The following is a 25,750-nucleotide window of genomic DNA, read 5'->3' as shown; positions in this document are numbered from 1 at the left end:
TCTCTATGTACCATATTACTTAAGGGCAGAAAGGAACTATGCCTTTAGCATGTATAGCTCTATATGCACTACTTAGAAGTAAACCTTCCTAGAGATAAGGGGGGGATACATTGGGGGTCTAGTAGTAAAATACTAAAAATTATGGGCAGAGGAACTAAGCTCATTTGGGAGTCATGGAATCAGGAACACAGATGACATATGTGCTGGCTTTCATTTAGTTTAATTGCCTTATTTGGATCTCTGGGGTCTAGACTGCTCTTATTGCACAGCAAGTGGGTGTTGGTCCTAGCTCAGAACCATATGGAAAGTTGTGGGGAATGCATCCTACCAGAGGGAAAGAAGATTGTCGGACTCCTGACCTAGACAGGAGGTTGCACGGTAGTGTATTAATTATAGCCCAGTGGCAGAATCTGGCTTTTTATCAAATTGGTCCAGAGGCATTCCCAATCATCTCATACCATCAAAGTTTTTCAACTTTGCTTAAAATGCAGGAACAATAGAAGAGGCAATAATCTGTAGCCCTGGATGTGTAACCCTGTATGTGTAACCCTGGAGTCAGGAAGATCTGAGTTCAAATCCAGCCTTAGACACTTACTAATTTTGTGAACCTAACAAGTCATGTAACCTCTCTCTCTAAAATAAAAGATGATAATCACACCTATCTATCAAGTTATTGTTAAGGTCAAATGAGGCAATAATTATAAAATTTTAAATATTATAGTAATTATTATAAATACCATAATTATAAACTTATAAAAATAATTATAGCAAATGAGACAAAAATTATAAAAATTATTTTAAAATAGCAGAGTGTCCAACACATATGTGGGAAATACAGTGTTAGCTATGATTATTTATGATAATTTTTTTGTGATGATGTTTAATGTTTTTGTTATTGTTGCTGTTATTAAACATATCCTCAATTACCTCTGCATTTGCTGTTCTGTCTCTTTTCTTTCTGTATAACATAGGGGAATGGAGGAGGAAAATTTGAGAAGGGAGAGTGAGTGATTTCTAAGAGACCTTCTAGCTCTAACAATCTGAGTCCTATGTTTTGGGGGGTTTCCTCCAATTTTGACATTCTTTGCCGTAAGATTGTCTAAGACCCCTTCTGACTCTGACACTTGATATATTGTTTTTGTTTTTTGCTAGTTTTTTCAACTCACTTCTAGTTCTAGCATTGTATGTTTTGCCTTCAAGATCCTTTATAGTTCTAATATGGTACTGTATTTTTTCTTTTTAATAGCTACATAATAGCTTTTGTTTTCAAAAGGTTTAACATATGTTCTCTCATTTTATACTCACAACCCAAGGATGTAGATGCTATTATTTTAATGAACTGGGAATCAGGCCCATAAAGTGACTTCCCCACAGATATATCTAGTAAGTATCTCAGGAGGATTTTACACCCAGGTCTTCCTGATACTATTCACTTATATATAATATAGTACATCATGTTACCTTCCACAGTTTTTTCTAAGTTTTTTTAAGCCCTGACATTCTATGATCTAAGATACCATACATTTCCAACAGTCTGTGGTGCATATTTTAAAGACCTTTCTAACCATCATATTCAATGACCTCTATTATAAGATCTCATCTGACTCTTATATGGTATGTATATGTTCCCTAACAATTCTGACCTTCTGCAATTCTAATTTTTAAGATACTTCCATTTTAAACATAATGTTCAATGATCTAAGTTAATTTCTTATTGTAACATTGTATGATCTATCTTCTTAAGATCCCCCTCATCTCTCAAATTACAAGTCCTAAAGTCCCTGCAACTCTTTATTTATTCTATACAAAAATTTAATGGAAACAAAGGCATTATTAAAGTTATTATCTATTTCCAGTTAGGATGGTGTCTTTTGTATTTTCAATTTTTCATCAAAATTTGCAAAGTATTCATTTTTTCTCCTAAAAGTTACTTGGATTTTTGAAGATTGCTTTGTTTGAAAGTTTTGCTTAAGTCTTCAGTCAATTCTCTCTGTTTAGCTCTAACAGAGGTTTAGATCTCTTCACTTGAGGTCTCCCTGTGAACTTCAGTAAGCTTCTCATTGGTCTCCATGATTTCTCTGAGAAACTCTATGTCCATGTCATTTGCATTCTCTAGTCTAAGGACTCTTTCAACTTTGACAGTCTTACTTCTAAGAGACCATCTAGATTACACATTCTTTGTTCTAAGGTCTCTACTTAACCCTGACATTTTAAATTCTAATACCTCTTTCAGCTCTGACATTTTATGTTCTAAGATTTTCTTCTAAGGTTGCAGTTTTCTGATTTGGGGATTTACTGGTCAAAGCAGAGACAACTATTTCCATAGTTTGTGCTTATTTTGATGAGGCATGTGACCATTCTGAAAGATTTCTGTCTAAATAACTGTTTACTTTCACAGCACAAAACCCTAGAATAATTTGAATGAGGCCTAAATACGGCCTTCCTATTGCCTACAAATTCGTTTGAAGTTGAACAAAGAGGGTGGAGAAACTTCAGCTCTGAAATTGGGCATTAGTCACAGCCTGAAGAGAAAATGACAGTTCCATGATATTCTCAACCCAGGTTTCAATGAGCATGGTGAGGTTGGATATGTTCAAATCTCCTTTGAAGATGCTGGGAGGCACTCCACATTGCCCCTGGAGCCAGTATCCTTTTGTGAAATTTTCACTGGGCTATGCTTGTTTCCATATGAATTGATAGCTGACGAGTATTTCCAAAGCCCTTGGCCAAAATATGGAAAATAAACTAGCATGAGCACATCGTGGGAGGAATATGTTATTCCTAGAGTTGGGTACTGGACAGAAAGGACAAGCCATTATCTCCTCTTGGCAGAGACAAAGAGACTTGATCAGAGAGCCTCAGAGGTCGGTGGCAGGGGGTAGCACTTCAAACATTAGAATTACTACTATTGGAAGAAAAAGAAAAGTGTTTTTTGTCTAATGTCAATGTGGTAGAAAAAGTTCCTTTAAAAAATCATTTGACCCTAAAAGAATGGGATGGATCAACAGAAGTTATGTTTCTGCAGCATTTTTTTTTCAAAATGCAAATGTGCTTCTATCTCTCCTCGTCTTTGCTTTCACCCTTTGGAAAATGCTAAGTAATTTTGACAAAGGTTACTGGAGTTTGAAAGAAAATCAAAACAAAATAAAACAAAAAAAACCTTGCTATGTTCATTGCCTTATAGTACCATATAAGAAAAGAAATGAACAGGAAAACCAAGGCTAATTTAATGAGAACCTAGTTGTTTTGAAGGTGGTTTCTGGGATTGAAGAAGCATTTGAATTTCTTTAAAGTTTACAAAGCATATTTTTAAAAATAACCCCTTGAGGCAAATAGTTTAGAGGGTTTTTTTCCTTCCTCCTTTCTATGGTTGAAGAAATTGAGGATCAGAAAATTTTAGTGCCCCAATTATCATGCTCCTAATAAATGTTACAGTAAAAACTCAAACCACATAATTTAATTCCAGGTCCATTGTGTTTTCTCCTGTGTCAAGCCAATTTTAAAATATCTAAGTCCTTTCTATCTATAATAATTATTAGTGCTAAGATAATTATTATTGTAAGTTATATCTAGTATTTATACAGTATATTCATTTTTACAGATCATTTAAAAACTGTTTGATCCTTGCAACAATCCTGAGAAGTAGGGCTTATTATTTTACAGCAGAGAAAAATGAGGCAGACTGAAGTTAAGTGACTTATCCTGGCTGTCTAAAGTTAGTTTGAACACTGTTTTTTCCTAACTCTATATCCATCATTCTATCCATTTAGACACTTAATTTCATGATCATTTTCTGAGTCATAGGACTCAAAACTAGGATGACTATAGAGTGCAGGTATATACCATGATTTCTGTCTTAGAAATAAGATATCAAACTATCAAAGCTGAGATTTCTTTTTAGTCCTGACTGAAAAACTGTGTGAGTTCAAAAAATCACCTCTCTGGGTTTTAGTTTCCTTCTTTTCTGACAGGAACCATACTGTGAATTTACTGTTGTCAAAAGATCCTAATTATTCCCCTCATTTATCAATGTGTGTGTGTGTGTGTGTGTGTGTGTGTGTGTGTGTGTGTGTGTGTAGACATGTTTTCCTAATAGCCTGCCCTTCTAACCAAAAATAGAAATGATTCATCCACATGGATCTGTTATTATTTTTCTTTATCGATGTATGCATTCTTTAGACAATATTTATAAATACTTGCTCTATGACTATAAAGTTTAGATTTGATGGAATTTTGATGGAGATCAATGTCTCTTCATCACTTCTAGTATCAAGAATAAACATTTTATTTAATGATCTTCCCAACTTAGCCTCAATACACTTTTCAGCCTTATGATACATTATTCCTCTTCACATAATCTACAGTCCAGTCAAATTAACCTTCTTATACAGAACTCTTCATACAGAGTACTATATTTTCCACCTCTAGACTTTAATATTGACTTTCATCCTTGCTTAGAATGTACTTTCTCCTGAACTTTATGTCTTAAATTCTTTAGTATTTTCAAGAAGAAAGTCAAGTGCCACCTTCTACATGAAGTTTTTTCTGATCTCCAAAAAACTAATATCTCCCCTACAAAAAATTACCATGGATCTTTTATACAACTCTACATGTTTATGGTGACTGTTCCATTGGAATGTAAGTTCTCTGAGAGCAGAGAGTACTTCATTTCTGTCTTGGTATCTCCATCCTTTATTGACATTATGAAAGATAGTGTGATATACTGGAAAGAACACTAATTTTGGCCTCAGAGGACCAAAGTTCAAATCCTGTCTCTGTCACTTCCTACCTATGTAACTTAAATTTCCTGAACCCTAATTTCTTTCCTCTCTAGATCTAATAGAATATGAACCCTATATAATGGAAACTCTGTCAGTAACAGATTCCTCATGTAATTTAGACAACTCTGACTTTGCCAAAACAGAACACAAATCCCATAAGTTGGGTGATGTAGGTGAGTGAAAGAAAGGGGTGGCTTAGGAATCAGCAACATCAGGTGGCACTGGAGATTCTTAAGTCCTAACTCTTTTGTGAGACTTCATGCCAGGTTATGGTTTGACTGGTATTTTCAGACACCATTAGTAATGAGTCCTGCTTTCATGAAAACCTCCAAGAGTAGGCAAGGGGATTTGACAGGTCTTGTTTATTCAGAGTTGTGGAGACTGTCAGTACTAGTGAGAAAGAGTTATGATAATACTCCACATTGAGCTGCTAGCTTTGTGTCTCCAGTACATTGTCAGAGGCATTCTGTTGCCAAAGCTTTTAAGTCTTTGAGGCAAAAAATGAAGGCCCCTGATTTTTCATTACTTGCCAACATGTAAAGTTAAAAAAGCCCTGAATTTCTTATTTTGGTATCAAATGACCAGGAGACAAATTCCTGTTCTGTCAGCTGCTAACTGTAATTGGAGGCAAGTTTCTCTAGATTTTAGATTTCATTTCCCTTGGTCTCAGTTTCTTCATCTTTAAAACAAAAGTGGTCAAGCTAAAGGAGCTGTAATGTCCTTTTATTAAAAAAATTCTATAGGAGTTGGGGTGGGGCACATAGAGGGACTATGATTGATCAATTATTCATATGGAAACCTATGTATATATATATATATATATACTGGGAGCATCTATTGCTTTGGAATTTGGAAAGAGAAAAAGTATTGAGCTTGATTAATATCAGCATACCACTTGGCAATGTGAGTATTGTAAGTTGAAACTGATATTTTTTTTGTTTAAATGGTTCAAGTTCAAGATGTTCTTGCCTCTTAAATAAAGATAAACAATGGCCATTTTTTTAAAAACCCAGGGTTATAGAAGACTTCATTTCCAGACCAAACATGGGTTCATAGAAATATGTGAAAGTGACAAAATTATACAATAAATTGTCTTTCTTTTCTTTTCCTTATGAACCCTGTGCCCCAGATGTAGCCTCTGTAAACATTCTGTCTGAGCGAGGAATATCTTGTTTCTTAGCTGCAATACAATTTCACAGGCTCGTCGAAATGAGAGACAGAAAAGATCTATTAAATCATTTTGTCCGCTCTCTGCCAGCATGGGATTGGTCCCTGAAGTACATTTTCCATTGCTTTGTCGATTTGGAAATGACTCAAGCAAGGAGGTTTCCATCACTTCCCATGGGAGACTTTTCAAGGCTTTAATCGTCCTCGCTGTTAAGATTGCTTTAATTTGCCTTTGCTCAATTTTCCTTTGCTCAGCTTCATTCTGTTATTCCCAGTCACTCTCTGCTGGATGTCTCCATCCTTATTCTATCTCCCCTTCAAAGACTTATAGAGAGTTATCATCTGTTAGTCATCCACAGAGGAATGGAGTTCTTTTAATCTTTCCTCCTAGATTCAATACCTCCATCTCCCTTCATTGTTCTTTCAGAGGCCCTTTGGAGATAATTCAATTTTCTGTCAGTCACAACCAGATCCAGTTAGGCAGAAGGTAAACTAGATTGTTTGGACTCAGTATATTCCAACATTGCCTACCAAACAGATTAGGTTTATGATTGTACTTTTCTGCTACGATCCATTAGAATAGATTTCATCCTAGCATCATGCTAAACATGGTCCAGAGACTGTTAGACACTGTCTTTGGACATACATTTATGTTCAGCATTTATCAGGTCACTACAATGTGTGTGTGCATGTATACATGTATGCATGTGCATGCATGTGGTAGGGGAGGAACAGCTCAACAAGATTGACAAGAGACCGGTTTGACCTCTGGGCTGCCATTCTGCATAACACATATGCTTCCAAGTTACTCTGGGAAATAGCCAAAATTATGAGGCAAGTCAAAAATATAAAAATTACCATAATCGGCCATTTTCCACCTACAGCTGGTGAAAAGTACCTGGAGATTTGTTTTAAGTGGGGGCACATGCTGGCAATGGTGATGATTTTGAAGATGATTCATTTCAATGATAGAAAAAATGTTTATCCTTTGACAGAGGAGTTCCAACTCTCATTTATGCAGTACTTTATAGTTAGAAGTAATACACATGCATTATCTTTCTTCATCTTTTTAAAAGCTGTATGAAATGTGGAGCATATTATTATATTGATTGTCTAGAGAGAGGAACAAATTCAGAAAGCTGAAATGATTTCTCTAGGGTCACACAACCAGCAAGTGCTAATCAAGATTTGAATTTGTTCTAAACTCAACACCCCACTATTTCTACCACAATACCTCTGATTTTATAATAATTCACCAAATTGGAGCCCTTATTCCTTATGACTCCTTCCTTGTGACTTACACACTATCCAGGGTCATGGTTACCATTGTTGCCACTTTTCTTGGACAAGATTTCAACAAGGGGTAGAAATCATATAGCAAGTGTGCATTGCTTTTAGCAAAACCAATATGTGGAAATTCATATTGATAAAATGTTAAATATGGGATATGCTAAAATCTTTTTAGCTGGAAACTTAAAGGAATTACCATCAACTGGGGAATGATTAATAAATTATATAATTGAAAGTCAATTCGCCAGAAGAAATGATAAAAGGGACGGTTTCAGAGAAACCTGGAAAGAAACTGATACTGAAGCTGATAAAGAAACTGATTCTGAGTAAAGCAAGCAAAACCAGGATAATGATTTATACAATATCAACATTGTTTAGAATAACAACTTTGAAATATTTAAAACTTAACATAACACAAATCATGATTCTAGAGATAATAGATTAGTTTCATAATGGAAGAAGAATGGTAAATTGAAAGTAGAGGATAAAACATAAATGTTTGTACATGAAAAAACTTGTAAATTGGAGGAAGTTGAACTAAGTTTCAGAGAGGAAAAAAATGACACTTCAGATCGGGGAAATAACTTATCCAGGCTATCTTAATTCTTGATCTCATTCACATTTTCTTCTAATTATAGGCCAAAAGGCCAGGATTAAAGAGACATTTTGTTTTAAGAAGCAATATCTAGAAAACCAAATACAATACCTACCAGTGCATATTCAATACATGGTTGTTTAGCAAACCAACCTCATAAATTTGGTGATTGGATTCCATGAAAAAGCCAGCACTAGTCAAGTAACTATCTTTCCCTACTAACTACTGGAAAGTCTCCAGTTGGTTAATCCCTTCATAAGATTTGAGGGATCAGGAACTAACACAAAGGTTGGGGTTATAAATCCATATTACTTTAGAGCTGGAAAGAACCTTAGGAATAAAATAATCCAAAGCTCTTGATTTATAGAGAAAGAAACTGAGACCCAGAATATGGAAGCAATTTGCCCAAAGTCACACAGCTGTTTTATAACACAAGCCAACTGTTTTCTATATCCAGTCCAGTATTCAATCTATTCCAGCACATTGTCTTTAATTCTATCAGAAAACTTTTATGGCAGTTGAGAAAACCTCTAGTTTTGAGGGCCTAGCATTTCTTGCATCACACTTTACTTGCTCTAGAGAAAATCTCTCTTCCTAATTAATCCACTCCTCCTTTATGGTTCCATTTCTGGACTCCTTCTCTGATCTGGCTTTGTAATTTTTCCTGTACAAACTCTAGCCCTCTTTTGTGTGGAACCACCCAGATGTAGTCCAATGGACTGATCCAAGCAACAACACCTAGCATAGCATGGACTCTAGGTCAGGAAGGCAACTCTAGCTGGATCATCGATCTCCTTGATCCTCATGACATTGCCTCATGATATGATCCAAAGCCCAAACACTTCTGGTCAAGTTGGAGAAGCATTCTTCCCTTGCAAAAATCTAGTTGTAGTCATGTCTCTCCATTGAATGTGATATGGATATGTCTTTTGTCCTCTTTTTCCTTGTACTCTTTTCCCTACTCCCAGAGGTATCTCAAGGGCATATGCTTTATACTTTAGTGAACTAAAATGTGCCAAATAATGATCTCTGGATTTTAATCTCCTTGGTCAGTCTAAATGTAGCTCTAATAGACTGGGACAGCACCCTAAGGCGTTTCAAATCCAAGGTTTCTGCTCTTTTGATATTTGCCATCCATAGAGAAACAGAGATCCTTTTCAGTCCCTCCTTATGACTCAACTTTATTGGTGAGTTTAGGGGAATAGAATCTTCCTGATCCTTAAACTACATCTCAGTTATATCCACTTTAAAAGTACCTGCAGCTGCCAACACCTTCTGTGACGCTGACACAACAGTACTTAATCTACTTACACTAATGAATGTATGATTGCAGAGTAAGAAAATTACACAATTTTCTTTTCTGTCTCTCCCACTTCTACCATTTCTACAAGTAACTAAAGAATAGGCAAAGCAACAATGGATCCAAGAGTAAACTTCTGAGTTATCCCCTCTGAAATCATCTTCTTTCTTCTCTCCTATACAGCTTGCCACTGGATCCAGATATCTCCAAAGGAGAAAGTGAAGCTGGTGACTTTGCACAGTCCTCCTGATCTTAAATCTAGTTCACATGAATGTCATGGCATCACCTCCTTGATGCCATGGTCCTCTTTGAGAACAAAGGACAAACATAAACAGCAACTATACTCAGAGTGTTCCAGAATTAGAAGGGGCCTTAAGGGTCATCTGCCCAATTCCTGCTCAGTGTATGTATTTCTTCTACAATGTAGCTAATGGATCATCTCCAGTGGACCATCTCCAGTGGATCATCATGTCTCTCATCTAAAATTTGGCCCCCCAGAAGGTATCTCAGTCTTCAAGATTCCTTGTCCTGGATTTTCTCATTCTATAAGAAAAACACAAGAATGATTATTTAGTGAATTTGATTGTCATGTCACATTATTGATTCCTTTACCTACCCCATGAATTATCTTCCCCTTCTCTACTTTCTTTAAATATCTGTTTCTAAATTGAAAGATGATAGATAGATAGATAGATAGATAGATAGATAGATAGATAGATATGGATTAATGAATGGATGATAAATGATAGACAGATAGATGAATATAGAGAGATTATAGATAGACATGTGTCCTAGACAGTATATTAAAATCTAAGGATAGAAATATAAGCAAACAAGATTACCATCACTCTTAGATATTGTAATGAACCAGACAAAATATAAAAGGGAGCTTAAAAAAAAGGATTCATTCTTTCAGTAGCATGGTCTGAAAGTATTGGCAAGAAAGTAACATAGAAGCTTATTTCTGGTCAAGATGAGGCACCCACTCAAGATTATGTTGACTCCAGTTGTTGTTTCTTTGTTTCTAGCACAGGAAAAAAAGAGTATTATGGGTACCATGTTTGCTACGTGGTTTACAACACTCATTTCTCTTCCCAATTTTTCCTCTACCTCTCTTACTTGGTTTTTTAAAATCCTTCTAAAACTTTTTCATGACCTGAGACCAACTCATACTTTAATTTTAAACTTTGAATGCAGGAATTTTTATGCTGTTTTTCTTCCATATGACTATAGCAACTTTACTTTGATCAAAATTTTTTTTCTTGTTTGTTCATTTTATAGCCTATTTCTTGACTTTTAACTCTATACCAATATGGGGCCCTGTTTCCCAAGTGGAGGAGACACTGTCCCAAGCTTCAGGTTTTTGGGCAGAGGAAATTCTGGTAACCTGTAAGTTTTTGGTTCTTCCAATATGATATGATGTAAGGAGAAGTATATTTACTACTCTCTTTTACTATGCACTTGTTTGTAAGCAACCACAATCACTTTTCAAACCTGAAACTGTGACCAGAGTCCTTGCCTTACCTATAGCTATAAGCACCATTGTGCTAGTGCTTACCACCCAAGACTCCAACTCAGATCCAAACATAGGCAATGCAAGACAATACTGCAAAGGGCGCTCGGCAAATCTTTAGATCCATTATAGAAATTGACTTACTGTTTATGGGCTGAGAAGTCTGGCCATTGATTCAGTCTGGCCATCTCCTGATTTGTTGGGATCTGAGCTGACATGGATTGCCTGGAACTATGATCTTTTTATTTTATATTATAAAATTATATTATATAAATGATCCTCTTTTTATTTTATATCATATGAATTTTATTATACAAATATTTTATGTTTTTCAAATACATTCAATTTCTAACTATATGTAATCACTTTTTTGCAAGGTTTTGAGTTTTACAATTTTTCTTTCTTCTTCCCTTCCCTCCCCAACCACCCAACTGAAAGCAATCTGATATAGACTTTACATCTGTAACCATGCTAAAACATGGATCAAAACTGAACATGTTGTAAGAGAACAATCAGATCCAAAAGGAAGAAAGAAAGCATTAGAGATAATACATAAGACAACTTTTAAAAATTGAAGGTTAATAAGATTTGGTCTTCATTTAAACTCCACAGTTCCTTCTCTGGAGATGAATTGTATTTTCCATCACAAGTTCCTTAAATTTGTCTTTGATTATTGTGTTGCTGAAATGAACAAGTCCACCGTGATTGATCATCAGCTATGATCCTCTCTGGTGCTGGCACAACAGACCTTTCCTCCCAAACTTCTAAGTTGTATTAAGCTGGAAAATTGTTCCACTTCATCTTTTTGCGGGTTCTGTTGCCCTAGAATTTGTTTGAAGCCATTATTAAAAGGTATTTGTAGGAGACTGAGGAAAACTTAGCAGAATCCGTCTTTGTTGTACCAACTTGGTTCAGCCTTCCTTGGCACATGATTTGAACAAAGTGAAGGGAAAGTTGAGAATCTCAAAACTGTGTTACAAAATTAATTTTTAAAATGTATTAAGGACCTGCTATGTACAAAGAACTATGGAGGAAGCAATAAAAATAAACTTCCCCTCTGGAAATTTAGAATTGTCTTCTAATAGTGCCATATACTTAAAACTCATCTCCCCAATTAGATTATGAGCTTCTACAGTTCCATAACCATATTAATGAATATTTTTAATACTTCATTGTAAATTGAGAATCACAGTGGATAGAATGCTGTCCCCCACACACAGTTAAGATCTCATCTCTGGTTCCCCTTTTGATACATAGTGATTGGGAGGACCTGAACAAATCTCTACCTCTTAGTGCTCTAGACAATTCTATTGCACTATAAGGTTTCTTGTTTGCTTGTTTGGTCAGTTGGTTAGGTGTGTTTTTGGTTTTGTTGCTGTTTTTGAGACTAAATTTCCCTATATTTCTTGGAATGAAAGTGCAAGCGTCACTCAGGAATTCAATCCCATTTCAAATTAGCCTGACACATGGATCACTTTACTTTTCCTTAGGCAGCTTCCAAGGGTTCACAATATTGCTGTTGCATGCAATACAGACATCTGACTGATCTTTCTCCTGCTATACCTCAGAACTTCCTATCTGAAAGGATCTTCCCCCACTAGTAGAGTGCACACCTACACTTGTAGGTCTTTACTAACTCTCCTGGCATCAATAAAGTGGCAAAGAAGTTGCTAATATTCAGCAATGGAATTTTTTCACTCGAGTTCCCCTAATCCAATGAAATTACATGCTCAGTATCTATATCATTAGTGTTAGTAATAACTTTTATTGTTCAAGCACTTTGCATTCTGTGACATGTTTTCATCACAGTCATAGAGGAAAGGTAGTAGAGTGCCTAGTAGACTGCTTGTCATTGAAAGGACCTGTATTCTAATGTTATACTTTTTAACTGTGTGATCCTGTGTATATCTCTTAGCTCTTCAAGCTATACCTTTTCTTCTCTAATAAAGAAATTGTGCAATAATACAAGGGATTAACTATGTCAGGAATTCCAGACCCTAATCCATCACACATTGTATGTTGTACAATTAATCCTTAGCCTACAGACAAGAATATTGATGTTCATTTGACTTGTGACTTATTTGTGGAAAACTAAGAAAAGAGTCAAAATCAATTGACCTTTTTCAATGCTCTCTACACAAAAGTTATACTATACAATAGTATGCAAATATGTTTGCATAAGGTATATGTGTATATTATTTCATATGGGTCCAATTTAGGCTCAGTGATTGAAATGATGCATATTCATAGTTAGCTGGTCCTTGAGTATTTACAATTTGCTTAAATACTGCAAAGATCAGTAATTTTGTCAATGTGGGTATTCCTTTCATCCATGAGAAGATATTAAAACTGTCTTATAAAAGAATGATAAATTGATCTCCTTTGGAGATTGAGCATCCAAAGCTATGAAACTATGACAGTAGACTTTAAAAAAATATTCCAGGTTCCTAGGATTTGGAGCTAGATGATCTTCCCTTGGTTTGAATTGAGAGTTTTCAAGAATTGCAACCCCCCCACCAGTGCTGTGAGCAAAAACAAAAATTTTCTAAAAAGCACAAGACTACTGTGTGAGTGTGTATGTGTGTGCCTGTATACATGCACAGGTGTGCATGTCTTTTTAAGACACAGATGTTGGAAGTGAGTATGTAGGAAAACTTTCACCAGAAGTATAGACTGAAAGTGAAAGGCATCTTGCTCAAACCACCTGTTGGCCTCATCCCTGCTTGTCAGTGGATCTAATGGAACCTCATGGAAGAGTGACTTTGCAGGGGACAGCTTTATCCCAGTGAATTCTCAGAACAGATTCAGCTCCAACTATTTTACCCAAGCCTATAGCAAAGGTCATAAGCCAGCAAAGACTTTGGCTTAGGTTGACTTGAATGTGTTTATTCACTTAAGGGGTATTGGTCTAGCTGAAGACTAGGACCCTAGCCTAGGTTTATAAATCATGCAGAATAACCGTCTGCCTTAATCCCCACTAGAGGTTTCTTGCAATACCATCTGGGCTGTTTTTGCTTATCCAGCTGTATTTGTTAAATCTTTAATTAGCAACAGGTTTTGTGTGCAGACAGAATTCTACTTCCTGTGCCAGTGGACCTGATATGTTACTGGAAAGCAGGGGTTCATAGCATACTAATTCAGATGTTTTTTCCTCTATTTGGAGACATAATGACATTGAAAGAAAGAAATGTCCAACCTGATGTATAGCATATATTCATGACAACCACATTTTAAAGGTATAATGCTCTAGTATTAATTTCTCCCAAAAGAGTTAAGAGGATCCTTAGGGTTTACCAAGTCCAGTAATCACCATCTTTATGGGAAAATAAACTGAGACCAAGAGAAGGGAATCAACTAACCCATGGTCATAAAGCTAAGACAAGAATCTCAATTACTTGATTTAAAATCTTATTTTCTGGCCAACATATTTTATTAGAAAAAGGACAGAACTTGGTAATAAAAAACTGGTATCAAGTCACAGATCCATCATTTAAATGTATTTGATTCTGGGCAAATCATTTGATACGTGGTCCTTGTTTTATTCATCTGTAAAATGGGTATCACCATCATCATATCATCATCTTCACAAGAGTTCATATTTACATAGTGCTTTAAGATTTGTAAAGTGATTTGCAATACCTTATTCCATTTGATCCTAATGACAGCCCTGTGATATTGGTTCTATAATTCTCTAAATTTACAGATAAACTAGCTGAGTCTCAGAGAATTCAAATTAACTCACAAGGGATATGGAACTAGAAGTTGCCTAACACAGGTTTCATGTTTAGATCTTGCTAACCCTGATTTCAACATTCCACATGATTTCTTGTGAGATAGATATACATATATATATGTGTGTATGTGTGTATATATATATATATATATATATCATATACTGTAGCATTTATGGCAGCTAAGTACAGGCAGGAAGGATAAAAGAAGGTATTCCAGATAAGGATAATAGGATATTCATGATATGTGTTTTGCCTATTCCATTGTTTATAAATATCAGTGCCAATGTAAGTGAAATTTCTTTATTTCTTCCTAATGTTCTGGGAGGTTCAGATGGGTCTCTGTATTTATTATATTCTTATGAATTCATGCATGATCTTTCCATTTAAAATATTAGCTTCCTTAGGTCAGAATTTTTTCAGTTTTCCTTTGTGATCTCAGTGTTTAGCTCAATACCTGACTCCCTTCATGTCTCAGCTAAAATCCTACCTTATGTAAAAAGTCTTTCCCAATGTCCTTTAATGCTTGTACCTATCCTTTATTATCTCTAATATGTCTTTCAAACATATCTTTTAACATTTATTTTTTAATAAAATTTTTAATTCCAAATTTTTTCTCCCTCCCTCTCTCCTATTTTCTTCACCAAGATAAGCAAGCAAGCAAGCAAGCAATCTGAACAGGTTATACATGTGCGACCATGCATGCATATTTCCATATTAGTCCTGTTGTAAAAGAAGAAACGGAACAAAAGGGAAAAGCCACAAAAAGCAAAAAAAAATAGTGAAACTAGTAGGTTTTCATCTTCTTTCAGATTCTATAGCTCTTTCTCTGAATGTGGGTGGCATTTTCTATCACAACTCTTTGGAATTGTCTTGAACCACTGTATTACTGAGTAGAACAAAGTCCATCCTAATTGATCATAAAACAATGTTATTATTATTGAATATAATATTTTCCTAGTTCTGCTCACTTCATTCAGCATCAGTTCATGTAAGTCTATCTGGAATTTAGGGGATCTGACTGGTCATTTCTTATAGTACAACAGTATTCCATTATAATCCTATGCCATAACTTAATTATTTCCCAATTGATGGGTATCCCCTCAATTTCCAATTCTTTGTCACCACAAAAAGAGCTGCTATATTGTTGTACATGTGGGTTCTTACCCCCCTTTTTATGCTGTCTTTGGGATACAGTCCTAGTAGTAGTAATAGTAGTAGTAGTAGTAGTAGTAGTAGTAGTAGTAGTAGTAGTAATAGTAGTAGTAGTAGTAGTAGTAGTAGTAGTAGTAGTAGTAGTAGTAGCAGCAGTAGTAGTAATAGTAGTAGTAATTGGATCAGGTAAACTTTATTGCTCTTTGGACATAATTCCAAATTGTTTTCAAGAATTGTTGGATCAATTTACAATTCCACTAAAAATGCGTTAATATCCTAACCTTCCCATATCTTCTTCAACATTTATCATTTCCCTTTTTTGTCATATTAGCAAATTAATAGATGTGAAGCGATACCTTGAAGTTGTTTTAATTTACATTTCTCTAATCAAAAATGATTTAGAACATTTTTATATGACTATAGTTTTCATTTCTTAATTTGAAAACTGCCTGTTTATGTTCTTTGATTAATTTAACAGTTGTAGAATGATTTATATTATTGTAAATTTAACACGATTCTCTATATATTTGGGAAATGAGGCCTTCATCAGATCACTGACTTTGAAAATTGTTTCCCATCTTTCTACTTTCCTTCTAATCTTGGTTGTGTAGGTTTATTTGCACATAAACTTTTTAATTTGATGTAATCATAATGATGTTCTCTATCTCTTATTTAGACATAAATTTTTCCATAATATAAAGATCTGACAGGTAAATTATTCCTTACTCTTCTAATTTACTTATGGTATCAATCTTTATGTTTAAATCAAGTACTTATTTTGACATTATCTTGGTATAGGGTGTGAGATGCTGGTCAGTGTCTAGCTTCTGTCATACGCTTTTCCAGTTCTTGCAGCAGTTTTTGTCAAATAGTGAATTCTTATCCCATAAGCTGGAATCTTTTGTTTTATCAAACTATAGATTATTATAATCATTTACTACAGAAACCTATTCCACTGACCCACCACTCTATTTCTTAGCCAGTACCTGCAAGGTTTCTGCGAGTTTTATTTGTTATTAAGTTGTTTTAGGTTCATTTATAGGGTAGTTGGGAAAAAACTAAGATAAACCACAACTATAGTTGGTCCCTTGTGAAATTCATATTTTTGCCAAAATTTGGCACAAAATATTCAGCACAGGAATGAAAGAAAAAAAATTCAACATTCAACACTAAAAGAGATAATATAGTTGTATATCTGGTATAGCAAGGACACTTTTCTTTGCATCTTTTGTCATTAATTCCATTGACATTCTTGATCTTTTGTTCTTTAAGATGATTTTTGTTGTTTTTTCTAGCACTATAAAATAATTTAGCTATTTGATTGGCATGGCACTGTATACATAGATTACTTTAAGTAGAATTGTCATTTTTATTATATTAGCTAGGTCTACACATGAACAATTGATATTTTCCAATTGTTTAGATCTGACTTTATGTGAGAAGTGTTTTTATATATCTTGTTTATTCATAGTTTTTTGTATATTTTCTTCTCCATTGTAAGTTTCTTGAAAAATAGAGGCTCTCTTTTTCCTTTTTTATATCCCCCCAAACTTGTTATGGGTCGTGTCTGGTCCATGTTAAGTCTTAATAAATGTTTATTGGCTGACTGACATAGTAGGAGATAACAAATATTTATTGAGCCATTCTCCAATAAATAAATTGTAAAAGGATGTGAAATTGGTTCAGCCATTCTGCAAAGTAATTTGGAACTATGTCCATAGGGTCACTCAATAGTAACCCTTTGACCTAGCAATATGACATTTAGGCTTGTATCCCCAAAGAGATAAAAGAAGGAGGGGTCTATATTAACCAAAATATCTCTTTCTACTGTAGTAAAGGACTTCAATCTAAGGACATGACAAACAATTAGGGGATGGCTGAATAAACTGTGGCAGAAATTATAATAAATAATATTGTCTTACAAGAAATGATGAAAGGCGTGGGTTGAGAGAATACTGGGAAGACTTGTATGGGCTGATGCAGAGTGAAGTGAACAGAATGAGAAAAATAACTAATGAATAGAAAAACAACTTTGAAATATCTAAAAATTATGATCAAGTCAATTACCAATTAATGAAGCAAAGTATAAATAATAAAACATAAAGTTAACATATACAGAAAAGGAAAAACAAATGTTACCTGAAAATAATTTGTTTTCATGCATAATATCCTTTCTTTTTATACTTTATATTCAGAAATGCTTATTTTTTTAAATGAAGAAAAGAAAAAAATAATACTTGTTGATGGGAGACAACATGTATATTTATATGCAGAGCAATGACTGCTGTCTCCCTAATATAGAAAACTGCCAACACTAACCTCCTCATGCAATGCTTCTCTATCCCGCCTTCCATCCCACCTCAGGCACATTCCTGGCTCTGGACAGACCCCTGATTCTTGAGGCAGAGTCTGGGCAGCAGCACAGGCCCTGAGGAGCAAGAGCAGACGGTGGCCCTGTAGGGAAGGAAGAATATGGAAAGCATCCACCAACAACAGCTAAAGCTGTAGCTCCAACCTCAGAGAATAATCTGGATTCCTCAGTACATCCAAAGACAATAGCTGAAACTAAGCTACTGTGCTTGCTGAGTCACATTTCTGTACTAATGATATAAGGCAAGTAAAAAACTTTGCAAATTTTATAGTATGATATGAATATTAGTTGTCAATATTATCAGCTAAAATAATAATGCTTATCCTTCAGTTTTGAAGAACACCATGTCATCAGGGAGAAGATGCCATGACAAGTATGGGAATTGGATTTGAGTGAGGGGATGCCATACTAAGTCATCAGTCCCACCTTCTCCTCTGGAGCCATCTGGGTCTAATGGCCAGATATGAATCAGGATGATTGGAGATGGGCCTGGATACGAGGCAATCGGGGTTAAGTGACTTGCCCAAGGTCACATAGCTAGTAAGTGTCAAGTGTCTGAGGCAGGATTTGAACTCCCATCCTCCTGAATACAAAGTCAATGCTCTATCTAATGCACCTGCCCTACCTGTCCTATCAGCTATAGCAAACTTATACTACAAAATCACCAAATGCTCTTTTTTTCTTTCACAGATTCATTGGTACCATTTCTATCTGCTAAAGTTCATTCCTTCTAGGATCAGGTCAGGTGCTACCTTCTCCATGATAACTCTTCCAGATGAAAATGAGTTCTTTATCCAATGTAATATATTATTATTATATTTTTATATTGACCTTCTAATTGGTCTTCCTGCTTCTAGTTTTATTCTAACTCCAATACACCCTTGATAACTACCAAAACTTTTTTTCTTAAAAAATAGATCTTACACTACCCCTCTCAATAAACTCTGGTGACTCTCTATTAAACAATGATAAAATAAGGCTTTGGCACTTAAAGCTATTCATGATAGCCTTTTTGCTTATGCTCATCCTGATAAATGTAAGATAAGATAAGATAATCAAGTGACCAAGGGAAGGCTTCTATCACTCTTAGAGACATGAGGGGATGAACTCTCCAATCTTATTTAATTGCCTGTCCAAGGAAATTCTGTGAACAATCTTTCCATTATTTAGCTGCACATTACAAAGTTTTCTAGTTTTATTTATACTATAGATGTCCCTATTGACATGGGTTTGGTTCCTTAATATTAGTCTTTGGATAAGGATGCCATACTTAACAATACCAACAGCTAAACTAATATTAATAATCTATATGATTCATTTATTTTCCACTTCCTTCCCCCACCCTCTACCACTCCAAAAGTGTCATCTCAGGACCAAATGGAGGAGGGAGAGTCATTTTCTCATCTTTGATGATTTTTTTTACTTAGTCTTAGTTATTCCTTCATAAAATGAGAATAAGGAAAAGAGTGAGTGTGAAGCTCAAATGAAATAAAATATATATAAGGTACTACAAGTAAAAGTCAGTGCCCCACAACAACTTCAAAACCAGGTCTGGAGGGGCTAAAACAGAGGTACTAAAATGCAAATGAAAAGCCTTAAATTGCAAGGTAAACATTTCCACTTTACAAATGTGGAAATGTATATACACATATACATATCTAGGAATATATATATATATATATATATATATATATACATACATACAACATATATATGTAGAATGTTATATTGCATTTTATTATAGTACACTATATTACATCAAATATAATATATTATGTTAAAGTATATTATATTATAATTCCTTTCTTAGAGTATTGAGGGAAACAATGTGATATAATAGGGAGATCATTTGCCTGGCAATCAGGTGGCATCAGTTCAAATCCCAGCTCTGATATTACATAATTATTTGTGTAATCATAAACTATTATAGACAGAGAAGCAAACAGATTAGATAGATTGTCAGACATATACATATGTATATCCATTTTATAGTATGCAAATATATCCATATCACAAATATAAAATTATTTAATACATGTATATATACTGCATATGATATACACAAGGTAATTAAATTTAGGATATTTTGGAAGGGAGTGGAGCATTGGAGTTGGGAAAATCCAGAAAGACTTCATACAGGTTGGAGCCTAATAGAAAAGAGAAACAAACAAAAGTGAGCAAGTAGTGAATCCAGACATAGGAGATGCTCAGTGCAAAGACATGGAGATTGGAGATGGATTTGTTTTAAGTGGGAGAAAAAAGAATCATTTTTTTTCTAGATTGCAGATTGCAAGGAGGGGAGTAATTGCCCAAAGGACCTGGGTTGGGGTCAGATTGCATAGGGTCTTATAAGCTAAACAGAGTTTATATTTGTTCTAGAAGCAGGTGGAGACCAATGGAGTTACTTGAGTAAGGGAGTCACATGGTCAGATCTGCTCTTAAGGGAAATTACTTTTATAGCAGTTTGGAGAATAGATTTATGCAGTGAGAGATTCAAGGTAGGGAAACCAAATTGGAGGGTATTGCAATCATGTAGACAAGAGGTGACAAAGGGCTGAACTTAATGAATTGAGAGATATGATCAAATGGAAGAGATGTAGAGGCAGTTAGGTGGGGCAGTGAAGAGAGGACTGACCTTGGAGTCAGGAGGACCTGAGTTCAAATGCAGCCTCAGATACTTGACCCTTCCTATGTGTGTCTCTGAGTAAATCACGTAACCTTAATTGCCTTGCCAAGCAACAAGAAGAAAAGTACATGGTAGTGATGTTATGGTTAGATTGTTGTAAAAGACAAAATCTGGCAAGTTATTCACTATGTGAGATGAAAATGAGGAATTGAGGATAATGCTGAGATCATAAACCTGAGACATACTGGAAAGATGATAGTATTATTTACATAATAGAGAAGTTTAGGTTATGAGATTTAGGGATAAAAAACCAAATTCACTTTTAGACATATTGAGTTTATGATGTCTCTGGGACATCTATTTGGAAAGATTACTTGGTGATACACATATAGGGTCAAGAGTAAACCTGAGGCTAAAGGGACATTTATAGAAATGGTAATTAAATCCAGGAGAGATGATGGAGTTGCTAAAAGAGCAAATACAAAAGATATCATAGAGGAAGTGGAGAGTATTGGGGAACATTCCATATTAAGTTATAGAATGTGGATGATGAGGCAGGAATGAAGACTGAAACAAAATAGTCATAAAGATAGGAGAAAGAAGTGTCACAAAAACTTAGAGAGAAGAGATATCAAGGAGAAAGTAGTTAACAGTGCCAAAAACTTTAGACATAGAGATAAACCATTTCAATTGAGAAAAGACCATCAGATTTGACATTTAAGAGAGAATTGGTCACTATGTAAGATAATAGTTTCAATTGAGTGATTAGGTCAAATGGCAGATTTCTAGGGGCTGACAAATACTTAAGAGAAAGGGAAAACATTGAGTGAAGGCAACTTTTTAATGAAGTTTGAGAAAAAAGAGGAAAGAAAAGTTTATAACTAGCAGATGGTAGTGTCTAATGAAGGTTTTACTGTTGTTTTGTTATTGTTTTTTGATAGAGGAGAATTGGGCACATTTGAAGGCAGTAGAAAAGGTTGAAAATTGGCGGGGGAGAGATTGAGGATACAAAATGATGGAGAAGATATGAAAGAATGGAATAAAGTGCCCTGAAAGAGTTGAGTTTGGCAAAAAAAGAGGAAGAATTCTATTTCAAATAAGTAATAAATGTGTCAGTGTATATATTGAATCATTTTTTATCTTTGATTTTTTTTAGATTTTTTTTGCAAGGCAATGGGGTTAAGTGACTTGCCCAAGGCCACACAGCTAGGTAATTAAGTGTCTAAGATCACATTTGAACTAGGGTCTTCCTGACTCCAGGGCCAGTGCTCTATCCACTGCGCCACCTAGCCACCTCCTATCTTTGACTTTTTAAGTTTTATAGGCCTAGTTTTGTCTGTTTCAAAGATTATGGACATTTTAGTCATTTTATTTGTATAATTACAAATCACTTTCCAGAATGATTAGACCTATTCACAGCTCCACCTACAGTATATTGAGGTGTTAGTCTTTCCATATGATGGATATGATGTTGATAAATGGTTAAAAACTGATAGAGGAAAAGAATCTTTAAATTGGAAAGGCAATCTAAGTATACCAGTTTGACTGAATCAGGAAGTTTGATATTATTTTTAAAGGCTTAAAATACAAACTAGGACCAGATTTTGGAAAGTGTTGAATGTCAGACTGTCATTTTGGAATTTTCTCTGGTTGTAGGAAGCCAACAATAAGAAAAAAAATCAAACTTAACTCCTTTGGAATACCTGAAAATGTATGTCTTAAGGAAAATTATTCTAGCTTGAAGTCTTTGAGAAGCTCACAAGTGATTTTTTTCTAGGAAACCATGTTAAATACAAGGTCTACAAATTATTTCACAAAGATACAACTATTATAATGACTAGGATAATGGTATACAAGAAAGTATTAAGCAAATGACTCATTTTATGCAAACTTTTTGCTTTGGACAAAAATTGCATGTTATAACATTGTTTTGATTCAAGTTCTTTTTTTTTCATAAGGAATGATGTTTGATAATCATTTGAAATGTTTTAATTTCCCTTCTTAGAAAAGTAAGCACATCCCAACTTCCATTAACCAGCAACCTGCCTTGACATGAATCACAGCACTTGGAAAATACATCACTAGAGGAAAACAAATATAAGGATTGAAATTTTTTTAAAAAGAATTTTTATAGGGGAACTTTTAGTTATTTTTCCAACTCAGATATATTTGGAACTTCTTGAAAACAGATCAAGACAGATATCTGAGTGAAAGGACCGATACTACTCTTAAAGCTTTAAACAAATCATTTCCTGTCTCCTGGAGACTATTTCTTAATCTGTAAAGTGAAAGTAGTCGAATTAGATAATCTCTAAAGTCACTTCCCCGCTATTGCCTTTGATTCAATTTACAGGATGAATAAATAGCACATATAAGTGGAATGGAAGCAGCATTAGAAAGTGTGAATCTTGGACAGTACCCCTTCCAACTCTATCACTTTAGAGATAAGGAAGCAGTCTCAGAGAAGGAAAGAGATTTCTCCAAGGAAGAAAGTGACTAAGTCAGAATTTGAACTTAAATCTTCTGATTCCAAATTTAACTTTATTTCATTTTTTTAAAAAATGAATTGCATGCTCAATTTATTTAAAAATTTTAAAGCAATCTCAATATAATATAGATTTTTAGCTTTATATACAATCTTTTTATCTTAGATTATATATAAAAATGTTTAGCATATTTGGTGTTTGTTAAATTAAGAAAAAATAAAAGAGACACTTAAAATACAATTCCTTCATAGTTGTAAAATACAATTTTAAGTTTTAGGAGGTATATCCAAAAAGGCTATATAATAGAACTTTTTATTATTTAATTGTTTTTCACTTGTGTCTGACTCTTTGTGACTCTTATTTGGGATTTTCTTGGAAAAGGTACAAGAACGGTTTGCCATTTCTTTCTTCAGCTCATTTTACAGATAAGGAAACTGAAGCACAAGAGGGTAGGTGAATTATCCAAGGGCACATAGTTTATAAATATCTGAGGTCAGATTTGAAATTAGGAAAATGAATCTTCCTGACTCCAAGAATGTCATTACCATCTAGCTGTCCAAAAAAAAAAGTTATTCCATAGCAATAGATCCTTTGAGGAAATATGCCCATTCAATAGAAAGATATCCCAAACTATTAAAGAAAGAATTTTTCATTAATGCTATACTTTAAAAGTCTTAAACCGTCTAAATGTTCTTTAATTGATAAATATTTTCAGGATTTATTATTTTAAAATTTGGATTAAGTATCTCTATCTAAAGATAGAGAAAAAAACATTCTTTAACTCTTAGACTGAATTTTGTTTGCCCTCTACCTCTTAACACAATTTTTCTTTAGTAAGCATTTAACCAATATTCAAAATGAATTAAATCTTATTTTACTCATTTTCAGTAAAGAAGAATGCTGAGTTCCTGTTCTAGAAAATGAAAAATATTGCATCTTATTTTTTAGAGGAAATTGGTCTATTTCAATAGAGCAACTTCTTCATGTTATACCTTTTTTTGGATATACTTTTAATTATTTGAAGTCATGCTATATTTTTTTATGTTTTGCAAGGCAAATGGGGTTAAGCGGCTTGCCCAATGCCACACAGCTAGGGAATTATTATTATTAAGTGTCTGAGGCTGGATTTGAACTCAGGTTCTCCTGACTTCAGGGCCAGTGCTCTATCCACTGAGCCACCTATCCACCCCTGAAGTCATGTTATATTTTAATTAAATTTTAATTTTTTTAATCAATGAAGGCCCAGCTTTTCTCCCTCCCATCTTCCTATTTGCCCCTCTGTTGAGAAAGCATGAAAAATTGACATTCTTTCTTACAAACATGTATAATTAAGCAAAACAAATTCCTTCATTAACTATATAAAATAAAATGTCAGTCAGCTTGCTGAGTACATCATCTCTCTATCTGTAGGTGGGCAGCATTTTTCATCAGGAACCCTCTTGAAACAGGGTATTGATTAGAGATAGTGTTCTTTCCACTGGAATACAGCATAACCAAGTCAGATAATGGGCTCAGTTTAATTGAACTATCCCTAATTTGCTATGTTGTCTTAGATTTGGCATATCCATAAATGAGAATATTAAATAAATTATCTTGAGATTTCCTTCCAGCTTCGTTCTATGGTGCCTTGATTCTATTTTTATAGATACTTGTTCCAACACAGTGACCCATTTGGCAGAAATTCCTCCCCAAAAGAACCACTTAACAGAAAAAATTTTGTGTGTTTTTATAAAACTGAAAAAATTCAGAGGTTTTCAACTGCCTTTGACCATTTGTTAAACATCCTCGTTTTTGCTCCCTCAAAAGCATGAGTTTCTATGCAAAGGCTATAATTCATGCTCTTTATTCCTTTAAAAGTCTGACACTAGAAGGTTTACCTTGCTTAAGCATTATGAGAAAATTATGAATTAATCTACAATCTAGTAATATAAGGAAAACTAATTTGAATTCTAACCTTCCATTTAATAGGCATTCTCTGGAGAGTCTCTAAATACAGACTTTTATCTTTCCCCAGATTGGGATTGAACTATGCCATGATCAAATACATTATCATAAGACCCAACTTTGAATGTCACTGGGAATGATGACCCATTCTATTGGTATTTTTCTTTTTGAACAAGCAGTTTATCAAATTATCTCTTCCAATTAATCACACTGACTAATTAGAGGAAAGGAACTTTCAACTTTAAAAAAAAATTAGATTAGCATATGTGAATACTTAAACCAACAATAATTGAAAAGAAATATTGAGTTTCTCAAAAGTTATCATGTTTATTTTATTTTTATTTATTTTTTTAATCCATTATATCATTTGACTTATGGAGTACTTATCCATGATTAGAATAAATTCTTTTCTTGATTTTCTGTAGCATTATGAGAAAATAGGTGTGCATTATGTTAAATTTGCTGCTCTCTTTATTCAGAGCATGTAGACGGAATAGAACCATTGTTTTCTATTGGTTGGCTAATATAACCAAACGGGCTATGTTGCAATGAGATCCAAAAACACAGTTGTGTAGTGAAGATTTCCTCAGTAAGATGAGTTGGAGGGGGGCACAGTGTGAATAAACACTTGGATTGCCATGAATAATAAATGAGGATGGATATAGTAGGAAACAGAGGAAATAGTCTGAAAAGAATTAGGGCCAGCCTCTCAGCACCCCATTGAGAATTTGAAGGCAGAAATTGTTCACACCTGAGCCCAAAGTGCCAACCATTTTAAGGATTGTTACAAT

At 34.4% G+C, this 25,750-nt stretch overlaps 1 protein-coding gene across 1 annotated transcript in view; it reads right to left on the bottom strand.

The window, feature by feature from the left end:
* Window positions 1-7,686: 7,686 nt before the first annotated feature.
* The window catches only part of RNF144A (ring finger protein 144A), a 332,710-nt gene continuing 314,646 nt past the window's right edge, over window positions 7,687-25,750 (bottom strand). Inside the window, exon 8 of the mRNA XM_074209610.1 lies at window positions 7,687-9,676. Coding sequence (XP_074065711.1) covers window positions 9,647-9,676 — 30 coding nt within the window. The 3' untranslated portion in view covers window positions 7,687-9,646. The remainder of the gene's footprint in view (window positions 9,677-25,750) is intronic.

Source organism: Macrotis lagotis, chromosome 1, assembly GCF_037893015.1.
Source record: "Macrotis lagotis isolate mMagLag1 chromosome 1, bilby.v1.9.chrom.fasta, whole genome shotgun sequence".
Taxonomy (NCBI): domain Eukaryota; kingdom Metazoa; phylum Chordata; class Mammalia; order Peramelemorphia; family Peramelidae; genus Macrotis; species Macrotis lagotis.
Note: the sequence above shows the minus strand (reverse complement) of the source record. Positions and strands in the feature narration are given on the sequence as shown.